The 11074-nt window shown below is 31.5% G+C and overlaps 2 protein-coding genes across 2 annotated transcripts; one reads left to right on the forward strand and one right to left on the reverse strand.

The window, feature by feature from the left end:
* Positions 1 to 6063: 6063 nt before the first annotated feature.
* LOC115880215 (U4/U6 small nuclear ribonucleoprotein Prp31) lies at positions 6064 to 9293 on the forward strand. Its single transcript, XM_030897361.1, has 7 exons — positions 6064 to 6337; positions 6458 to 6630; positions 6691 to 6896; positions 6952 to 7279; positions 7347 to 7637; positions 7706 to 7930; positions 9087 to 9293. The coding sequence occupies exons 1-7, from the start codon at positions 6169 to 6171 to the stop codon at positions 9186 to 9188; spliced, it is 1494 nt and encodes a 497-aa protein (XP_030753221.1). The 5' UTR covers positions 6064 to 6168; the 3' UTR covers positions 9189 to 9293.
* On the reverse strand, positions 9211 to 11049 carry LOC115880216 (dolichyl-diphosphooligosaccharide--protein glycosyltransferase 48 kDa subunit). Its single transcript, XM_030897362.1, has 7 exons — positions 10838 to 11049; positions 10537 to 10775; positions 10222 to 10476; positions 10026 to 10160; positions 9816 to 9974; positions 9531 to 9761; positions 9211 to 9473 (listed from the first exon to the last, which is right to left on the reverse strand). The coding sequence occupies exons 1-7, from the start codon at positions 10965 to 10967 to the stop codon at positions 9315 to 9317; spliced, it is 1308 nt and encodes a 435-aa protein (XP_030753222.1). The 5' UTR covers positions 10968 to 11049; the 3' UTR covers positions 9211 to 9314.
* Positions 11050 to 11074: the final 25 nt, after the last annotated feature.

Genomic DNA, 11074 nt, shown 5'->3' on the forward strand with positions numbered 1-11074 from the left:
TTAACCGAATATATACTTACAAATTATGTTCAAGGAATGCTTAGTAGTTACTTACCTACTATTATATTATTATTATTTTCTTAAAATGTAGGCTAATGTTATTTTGTATTTTATTAAATGAAATTACCATAAAATGACGGTAATAGGTACTTAATTAGACCAGGTCAAGTTTCTGTTTGTTTGTTTCCTTTAAAGGTTCCGGCAAATGAATGAAATTTCAATGTAGGTGACTTGTTTTTACCTGCTATTGCGCTAAGATTATTTTATTTTACGTGTTTCTTTCAATGAAAAAGTAAATGGAGAGGAAATTACCATTTCCTTTTCACTTAATGCCAGGTAAAAATAAAAAATAAGTATGCTTTCTGAAGAAATACATTTAATATTTTGGTTATAGTTATAAGGTTAGAGTTCTAAGATGACATAGTATAACATATATAACATAATATTGTTAATTCATAATCCTTGAATTATTGTTGTTAATTAATTCTAGTTTTCTGCCTTTTTCTCGGCTGGAAAGTCAGTTACCTTTAGCGGCTAGACATCTAACTTTTAATCCATAAGGATATTTCGATTCCATTTTTTCCTTCCGCTATAAGCTTAAAGCTACCTAAAGTTGAAAATTTGAAGTTTGTGACACATCTAAAACTACCTTATGCCGGGTCGCGATTTTACTAAATATATACTATTACAGCACAAGACACGCCCCCAAATACGTCATTGGAAAATATAATCTATCTCAGCACATTCCTCCAAAATCTAAACGTTTGCAGCACAACAATACGTCATTGGAAAATTTAATTTTATGTTCATTTCACGTGTGTCAGGCTGTGTGGAGATGGTTGTGGGATGCAAAAAATCACATAGATATTAAAGAAAGAAAAAAACTTATGATGGAATTCCGTTATATACTTTTTGCACAAAGTGAAGAAGAAGCAGAGGAATTATTTGGTACCTTATGTGAAAAATGCAAATACCCAAATTTTATCAACTATCTTAAAAATTTGTCGGAAAGAAGGAACGAGTGGTGTCACTTTTATAGAAAATCATTGTGTACTAAAGGACACAACACAAACAACTTTGTTGAAGCATCTACCAGAGTACTGATAGATATTATACTGGAAAGATGTAAATCCTTTAATGCTGTGGTATTAGATTTTATAACCAATATTCTGGAATGTCCATAAAAGACGTCTGATATCATTTGCAACAGAAAAACGAAAATTAATTTAAACTACTTAAAATTTAAAGATAAAATTGGAAATCTAACAGTTAAGAAAATAGATAATGAAACTTTTTTAGTTTCTTCAGCTGAAGACAAAAATATGCATTATACTGTTCTAACAAATTCCGCCTTATGCAATTGCGCTAGTGGAACAGGAAGGGCCTTTTGCAAACATTTATGTGCTGTAGAAAATTCGTTTAGAATCAATATTTTATCGAGTCCCCAGTTAACGGAAAATGACCGACAAATAATTGTTTATCTAGCCACTGGTAAAAAACTGTTCATTTTTTAAAAACATAATCGAAAACGACGATTCGGTTGCATTTGGGGAATGCAATACCACTTTAAACGCATAAGTAATCAAACCCAATCGGATTCTATAACTGATGTTGAAAATATTGAAAGTAAACCTTGTAAGATAATCTAAAAGTTATAATATTGTTACTTGCTTAATATTTTTTGTTTTAGGTAGCGAAGAACATAAAAATGTAGTGGAAAGTCTGAAAAGGGAGTTTAGCCGTATTGCAGATTTAGCAAAACATGAGAGTTGTAATACAGAGTTAATAAAAAAGTTTGTTGGAAGCCTAAGAGCAATTAACACAGATAGTCAGTTGGATTCATTCCTAGCTAGCAAGCAGTGTATCAAACGAAAAACAAAATTAAAAAAAGTCCAGCCTACAGCACGCAGTAGAAGAAAGATACAAAATGCTAAAATGGGGGGACAGAGAATTCAAAGTGGGCGCCCTTCCAGAAAAAGAAAACACAACCTGTCCCTTAATATCATGTCTAATCTTCCTAATTCCAAAATTCATTAGATGTTGCTGTGTGCTGTTTTATTTTGCAGATATTAGATATAGCTCCAATTAAAAGAGTATCTATTAAAATTCAATTTATTCCATTTCAACCGATTTGTATGACTCAGCCACGTTGTTGTGCTGCAAACGTTTAGATTTTGGAGGAATGTGCTGAGCTAGATTATATTTTCCAATGACGTATTTGGGGCCGTGTCTTGTGCTGTAATAGTATATATTTAGTAAAATCGCTGCCGGGTCCAGACGAAGGCGACCGAAAGTGAACACGATTGTGAGACAAAAACAAGACAAACCTGTGACAAAATGATAAATTCAGACGAGACAAATTGGAGACAAAGTGTCTATACTGCGAGGACAGAAGTACAACAAAGTTCAGTATATGCGAATTAGTTTTATTAATCATGTGGCCTTTCTACCAGAAAGAAGATAAAGATATATTACTAGCAGCCAGTAGTGTTGTCTTTGACTCGCCATTCCATGTTGCAAAAAGAAACACCAAATAATGTTTTTGTTTTTATTTCTTCTCGTATACTATATAGTTATTAATATTTCTTATTTTCTTCTTAACATCATCAACCGATTCTATATTTAATGCTAAACAAATCTCCCCTAATGCACCAGCTTTCTTGTAACAATTTCTGTAGTCCTTGTTTTCACCCTCCCATAACAATAAATGCGCTCTATAAAGCTCTATTAATTTGCAGGCATTATCCGTGCTCCACTTTATCTCTTCTGACGTTTTTTTATAAAGATGGAGCACTCCACCATATACTAACGGCATATATTAGTAGTACCAGCACTCCACAGTACTAAATTTGTGTGAATCCATTAGTTTTCTACTTTTGGCAACGCACGACATCCACACTGCACCGACAACTTGTCGTAAAATACACGACAAAACAGAGACTCTGAACTTTACCGACTCGAGACGGAACCATTAGCGCAATGGGGGTTTACATGCATTTCTCCATCAATAAATTTCATAGACTTGGTTATCAAACCGTGTTCCCGTAGATTACTTAAATAGCTACAAATTTTCTAAAAAAATAAAAATTAACACATTTTTTAAACATAACAAAATAATATTAACTAAACAAAACTAGAAACGCCATCTTTACTACATCACAAGCAAATAAAAATTAATATGTAGCCAAAAGTCATAATTCAAGATTTCTCTGGGGGGTGCCCAGCAGTACCTTTGGGGGGAGGGGGCACCTCAGGGCAGCCCTGTAGTTACGCCAATGGACAGGACATTCAAAAGTCTCCGAATTTGGAAACAAAACAAAAATGAGACAAAAATGTCGCAGAAATGTATTGGATTTGTCGCAACTTTGTCGGAAAACATGAATGTTTCTGTCTTGTCGCTGTTTTGTCTGTTTGGTCTGGCTTTACAATTTTGATGATCTGTCAATGAGTCAATGTCGAAATTAAAGAAATTCATAAATTATGAGGTATAATTAGAGGTAGAGGTAGATATTTTGGTAATTTAACCAGCTGTATTATGTCCTCATATTTACTAAAAATTAATATTTTTGCTTTATCCATAACGAAGTTACAGGGTGGTCAAAAGTGCCGCTAATACCTTCGAAAAAAAAACAGATTAAAAAAATGCAAGACTTCCTAGAGGACCAAGACCATGCAAGACCAAAACTTTGGTCTTGCATTTGCTCATCACTCGTCACTATTGTGACTATATGGTTTCGTCTGTTTATATCTGTTAATCTCATCAGATTTAAATCTTAACAGGGATTAACAGTGGAGCAATATGCAAAATTTGTTAGTAGAGCATACTGAGTTGTTCTTATCTTACTAATAAATTAATGCAACAAAATTTGGTCATAGATTCTTGAAAAAAAATAGGTGACCCGTATTTTTTTATTTTTGGCTAGTGGCCCCTCGGATTTACAATACTCTGAATTTCGTCCCTAAAAAGAGTTTTTTTTTAATATCTCTGGGCCCTGTTATACGAAAATCACTAAATTTGGTACACGTTGTTTTACCATAAAATGACATTTTATGATGCTATTAACTTTTTTTAATTTCATCAGTGGCGTCCCTACAGTAGTTAAACTAAATATTACTGAAGAAAAAAAGGGTATGCCACTGTTTTTTTAATAAAAATTATTTTTAAAATCTACATCAAATCTCTACAAATCTCTTGACTTTTTTTCGTACGAATCGTTTTCGCGTAAAAAAATAAAAACCATTTTCATACATGACTAAATCGCTAAAATTTTACCGTAAATTTCAATGGCAACATTTTTCAAACGCAAAGCTTAAGTTTAAAATAATTTTTTATTTTCCAAAATCTTGTTTTATTACTTAAGTGCGAACCAAAATGTCCAAAAACCTAAATTACCGTCTTTTTAATTTTGCTACGAAAATTTACATTAAAATTTCAGCTATTTGGTCATGTATGAAAATTGTTTTTATTTTTTTACGCGAAAACGGCGCGTCGTACGAAAAAAAAATGAAGTGATAAAATTTGTTCCAAATTTAATGTAGGTTTTAAAAATAATTTTTATTTAAAAAAAACAGTGGCGTACCATTTTTTCTTCAAATAATATTTAGTTTAAATACCGTAGAGACGCCACTGATAAAAATAAAAAAAAGTTAATAGCATCAGAAAATGTCATTTTTTGGAAAAACAACTGTACCAAATTTAGTGATTTTCGTCCAACAGGGCCCTGAGATATTTAAAAATTACTTTTTTAGGGGCGAAATTCAGGGGGCTGTGAATACGAAAAGGGGGGCCACTAGCCAAAAATAAAAAAATACGGGTCACCTATATATTTTTTCAAGAATCTATGACCAAATTTTGTTGCATTAATTTCCGGACACCCTGTATAGAGCGTCGGCTATCTCTCGCATGTAGCCGACTGAGTTGTTAAAAGTATTTAAATATGTAGGTACTAATTCAGCTTGTAATACACTGTTGTTATTTTGTTCTATTTTTGTTATTGCCTTTAGGGCACTGCAGAAGGATTCTGGTATTCTGGACCGACAAATAGCATTGATGAGCGTTGTTTTTCTATTTCATCTGGTTTATATAGTTGCCCTTTCGTATTTCTCATGCCACGTTACCCAATCTACGAATTAATCAAAATATGCTTTAACACATTATTTACAGTTTAAACAATACATTAGACGTTCTTATTTTTTTTTAGATTTTCTGTGTGTGATAAAAAAATGGTCAAAGAAAAAAGTGAAAGGTGACTAAAATCATTTCTCAGTTAATATCAGATATAATTAATACACTTTTTGTTGGATAAACTATTTTCTAGTTCACTGACCCGCTATTGACTAGGTCATGGTTTTTTCCACTAATTATTCAAATTTTCTGCATGTCACTGAAAATTTAATTATCTACTTATATAGACATATTTTTTGAAATACTTCTGATAAAAAAAGTATCGTAAATTTCCTTCTTTCATAATTTGACAGAACAAAACAAAAGCGCGCAACCAAATCCATAGACCAAATCATTTTGTTTAATTCATAAATTCCGGTAAAAAAGGTAAAAATTCTAGTAATAGTCTAGTATAAAATATTTGTAATTAACTAATATAAAGAATTTGTAATTTTTAGAATTTTGGAGCTAAATCTGTAGAATAGTTTTAAATACACTTGATAGAAAATATATCAGGAACCACTTAATATAGATTCTGATATTGTAGTAATTATGGAATTCAGTATAAAAATATTTGAATCTCTGAAAATATTTTTAAAATCAGTCCTGCCATGGTTGCCATTACGGGGTATTATTTTTTTAATTATGTATATTATATCTTAGATATAGACATATTATAATATAGAATATACATCAAATCTAAGTTTTTGAACCTTTTCACTGTAATTAGGAATTAGGATTTAATGGAATCTCTGATGGAATGCGTAATAAAAAAATTAATGCAAATGCAGTCCTTATCAATTAAATTTTAAAAATTGCGTTTCGCGCCCTCCTGGCGCCCTCTTGATGACGGTCTTTGAAGTAGGTTGTCAATCAATGTCATTTGTCAATAACTAACCCAACTAACCTAACTTTGTTTTGTTGAAGTTTGATTTTTGAGCAGAGTTTTTCAATATTTACGATAAAATATTTCTTTTTGGCCAAGGATACATTATAATTAAAAAATGTCCTTAGCAGACGAACTTCTCGCTGATTTGGAGGAAAATGATCATGAAGATGAAGAAGAAGCAGACCAGGAAATGGAAACACAAGAGATTGAGGAAAAAGAGGAAAAGCCTGATATTAAACAATTTCAAATGGAAATAGACACAACTCAGATTAATTCTATTAGAGGTAAATATATTTAATTTTCTTTATCCAATGTGTCCTTAGTTTATAGTTGTTTTTTTAAAATATTGCTGTTTAATTGAATTAAATGAATTTGAATTACATTGTTCTGTTCGTGATTTTTAGATCTGTGTAAACTTAGATATTCAGAGAAGTTGCTCAGTGTAATGAAGCAAATAGAGAATTATGGTTCAAAAGTTAGGAAGGCCACAGAAATTATAGGACCTGTCGAAGCTGATTCTGAATATCAATTAATTGTAGAGGCCAATGATATTGCTCAGGATGTTGACAGTGAAGTGGTAAGTCGTAAAAATACTATAGGTGTATAAGTATAATTTACTTGGTTAATATTTTTTTAGGTGACTATTCATAAATTTGTGAAAGACAAATATCAGAAAAGGTTTCCAGAGTTAGATTCTTTAGTTGTAAGTCCTTTAGAATATGTTAAAACTGTGAAGGAACTAGGAAATGATTTAGATCAAGCAAAAAACAATGAAGTATTACAGCAGTTTCTGACACAGGCTACTATTATGGTGGTTTCCGTAACAGCTTCTACTACACAAGGGTATATTGCACAATTTTATGAAACTGTTATTTTTCTTATTTTATTTCCATTTTAGAACATTCCTCACAAAATATGAAAAGGAGCAAATTGATGAGGCCTGTGACATGGCAATTGAACTAAATAATTTTAAATTGAGAATATACGAATATGTTGAAAGCAGAATGACTTTTATAGCTCCAAATATGACAGTTATATTAGGTGCTTCAATTGCAGCAAAACTTATGGGTGTCGCAGGTGGGTTAACAAGATTATCTAAGAGTCCCGCTTGTAATGTTTTATTGCTCGGTCAACAGAAAAAGACCTTGTCTGGTTTCAGCCAAGTTAACATGTTACCTCACACAGGATTTGTCTATTACTGTGACATTGTTCAAAATACACCACCGGTAAGTTTGCAGTTTATTTTTGAAGCCTTGATTTAATTCGGTTGGAACATCAGTGATTTTATTGTAGGATCTAAGAAGGAAAGCTGCTAGATTGGTAGCCACAAAATGTACTTTAGCAGCGAGAGTAGATGCATCTCATGAAAGCTCGGATGGAAGGATAGGGAGAATGTTAAGGGATGAAATTGAGAGAAAACTGGATAAACTTCAAGAACCTCCACCAGTTAAGTTCATTAAACCCTTGCCGAAGCCCATTGACCAGCCCAAGAAGAAAAGGGGTGGAAAAAGAGTTCGGAAAATGAAAGAAAGATATGCATTGACTGAATTTCGAAAACATGCTAACAGAATGAACTTTGCTGAGGTAATGTCCAAACATAATTTGTATTAATTTGATTTTATTTATGTTAACTAATTGATAAACTGTTTTAGATTGAGGATGATGCTTACCAGGAGGATTTAGGATACACTAGGGGTACTATTGGTAAAGCTGGAACAGGAAGAATAAGATTGCCGCAAGTAGATGAAAAAACTAAAGTTAGAATATCTAAAACGTTGCAAAAGAACATGCAAAAACAGCAGATTTGGGGAGGAAGCACTACAGTGAAAAAACAAATATCTGGTACTGCTTCAAGTGTGGCATTCACGCCTTTACAGGTAAGAAAATAATATAGAGCAATATGCTTCTTTATATGCTATTACCTTTTATAGAATTGGAAGTATTAGTATTGAAATATTTAGGAAAATGTGTTTCTTGAATAAGTGGAAATATTTTGAATGCTTTATTTAAACCCCTGAACAAGCCACACTAAAATTTGTATAATTTGCAATATATTGTGTTAATATACAGGGTGTTTCAAAAAGCTTGTGCCATCTCACGTGAGGAGATTCCTCACTTAAAAAAAGATTTAATAAAGTCTTAATAATCTTTCGATTTATTATAATTTTCTTCCAAGTACTTTTAGTAATTCGAATGAAATTTTGAGGGTAAAAGTTACTATAAGTGCCACATATTTTAATGGTAAAAAAGTGTCGATAAATTCATCAGGGACGTGCATATGGGTTATCACTGGAATATTTTTCAAAAAAATGTGCGCCATTGACTTTTACCTTTTGATATCAAAATTGTATTGGCCCTTTAATGCCAATTAAAAGTTATCTCTTGATATTTTGTCGAATTCGGCCTCCTTGATGAGATAAACGCAATTTTATTAATCACAATTAATAAAATTAAAATAAAAATAAAATTAATAATTTATTTTACCTAATTTATTAATAATTATTATTACTATTAGTCCAACCTACAGCAATTTCAAATAAAAAATAATGGTATTTAAGATAATTAGAAAAAAAACTATTTTTAAAATGTTTTAGAGTCACAGGGTGTGACTTTTTTCATATTTTTTGATGAGAAATCAGTGATTACTTATTTATAACTTTTGCAAGTTAATGATATTAAATTAAATTTTTTTAAAGGTTGCTATTAGACTTGGATCAAGGCAAATTAATAAAATTGCCTTTATCTCATCAAGGAGGCCGAAATCGACAAAATATCAAGAGACAATTTTTAATCAGCATTAAACTTCTTATGCTATTTTGCTAACAAAAGGAAAAAAAACTCAAGATCAACTATCAAGATCTACCACTCCTGAAAATATTTACACTTACTCAAAAAACACTATCATTTCTACACATATTTGGTAATGGTTCCAGTAGGTTCTAAATCTCTGTATGTTGAAAAGAAATATGTCTAAAATCTGATTGAAAGTTCTTTTAAGTTTTTTTTTAATGTTTAATATTATTTTCTTTATAGGGTCTTGAAATTGTTAACCCTCAAGCAGCAGAAACCAATGTTAATGAAGCCAATGCAAAATACTTTTCAAACACATCAGGATTTATTAATTTGAAAAAATAAACTTATTGAAGAAAAGAATACATAATCAGTATTTAAATTGTTTATTAATATGTAACAAAAAAGTCTTGGGCTAACTTATGTGTACAATAAACACAACTGATTAAATCTTAGTGTTATTACATTAATTTACTCTCCTTTGGTCTTCTTCTCGTCATCTTTCATATGCAAGAACACAATGGAAAATACAAAAACTCCCAACATCATGGAGAACGCACCAGCATAGTAGGGATAAGCACAATCAATGAATCTTTCATACTGAGTATGTTCCAGAGGTCGAACAGATACCTAAAAATAGTTAAAAATATATTACATAATTATAAAAAAGTTAATAGAAATATTTACCTGAGTAATGCTGTACAATCTAGTGAATCCAACCCTGTCATAGTCAACTTTAAACTGATATACACCATAAACATCTGGGATCTTAAATTGGGCTTCGTAAACTCCTTTGGGATTGCTTTGAAGTGTCATTCTTACAAAAGGATCGATTCTTACAAATTCTAATTGAACATCATTTGCAGTAAACGGTTTCCACTTTCCATTATCGTATATCTCAATGCCGATAGTATAAACCTAAAATATTAATGAGTTAGTTTTGGAAAAATAATATCCTTCAGTTAAACATACAACATCGTCCATAATTGTGTAGTCATGTGGGGGCTGTTTTTCACTAGCTTTATGATGATTTACAGACTTGACTCTTAATCTACCATGTTCTTTGAACACCCATTGACTAATGGCTGTAGCAACATCTTCATTTCCTGATTTAGGTGACTTCACTCCGTTCTATCAAGATAAAAAATTAATAAATGTTAAGAGACATTTATTTAATAATACCTGTGCATTTTCAATGGAAGAAGTAAAGAATTCATCAGAGAAAAATGATAAAGATCCACTGAAAACAACTCTTGCATTATTTCTAGCTTGAAGACCGGCAATTAATACAGTATCTTTACCAACAGCATGGGGATACTAGAAAAAAAATAGTAATATTAAACAAAAAAAGCCAAAAGTAAATATATAACATCTATACCTCTTTAATAGGTTGGTCAGGTTGATAACTATATGCTGTGCTGTCAGCAGTGAGTAAAGGCAGTACTAATGGATTTTCACTGTCTGCCAAGATACCAGTTCCTTGATACAATAATGGAGCTACATCTTTCTTGGTACCCACAATTACAGGAGCATCAATAAGATTTTCAGAAGACACTAATAACTTAGTATGCTGTCCTTCATCAGAAACATCAAAGTTTAGATGATCAATAACAAATGCACCTTCTTCATCGACCTATGAATATTGTAATGTACTTAATATACAAACTGGCAAACATTTAAATAACTATTCAACCTCAAATCCAACTTCTGATGCTAATTCTCTTAAAACGTCGCCTGTGCTCTCACTACCAGCAATTAAAACATTTCCTCCATTATCAATGAATTGAGTGATAGTGTCTACATTTAAGTTGCCACCAAATTCAACAACTGATGGGGCAAAAATTATAAGATTCTCATAAAGATATTCGCCATACTTTGATAGAATTAAAGAAGCATCGTCGGCTATTTTATAAGTTAGTGAATAGCCCCTATCTGAAAAAGAATATAAATTATCTGGCTATATCGAGTCCTAGAAACACCTTTCAGATACAGACCTTGCAATGATTTAAAAAATAATGAATGAGTTTCCTTAATAACTTGATTGTCTAGAAGTACAAGGGTATTTCCTTGAGACCTTACGCTTGAAAACAGAGTTATCACAAGAAGAAATAGAAATTTTATCATATTTAAAGATTTTTAAAGCCGGTTTCTAACAATTTTTCACATAAAATCGAGTCCTGCTGACGTGTGACATGTCTTCGATTTCGACGTGTCAAAATAATTTGGTGATT

This window comes from Sitophilus oryzae, unplaced genomic scaffold (genome assembly GCF_002938485.1).
Source record: "Sitophilus oryzae breed Bouriz unplaced genomic scaffold, Soryzae_2.0 scaffold_1620_pilon_pilon, whole genome shotgun sequence".
Taxonomy (NCBI): Eukaryota; Metazoa; Arthropoda; class Insecta; order Coleoptera; family Curculionidae; genus Sitophilus; species Sitophilus oryzae.

Coding starts and splice junctions, on each gene's coding strand:
- LOC115880215 (XM_030897361.1), top strand. CDS start 6,169: ATGTCCTTAGCAGACGAACTTCTCGCTGATTTGGAGGAAAATGATCAT. Junction 6,338..6,457: donor TCAGATTAATTCTATTAGAG/GTAAATATATTT, acceptor CGTGATTTTTAG/ATCTGTGTAAACTTAGATAT. Junction 7,931..9,086: donor TGGCATTCACGCCTTTACAG/GTAAGAAAATAA, acceptor TTTTCTTTATAG/GGTCTTGAAATTGTTAACCC.
- LOC115880216 (XM_030897362.1), bottom strand. CDS start 10,967: ATGATAAAATTTCTATTTCTTCTTGTGATAACTCTGTTTTCAAGCGTA. Junction 10,477..10,536: donor CATCAGAAGTTGGATTTGAG/GTTGAATAGTTA, acceptor CAATATTCATAG/GTCGATGAAGAAGGTGCATT. Junction 9,975..10,025: donor CTTCCATTGAAAATGCACAG/GTATTATTAAAT, acceptor TTATCTTGATAG/AACGGAGTGAAGTCACCTAA.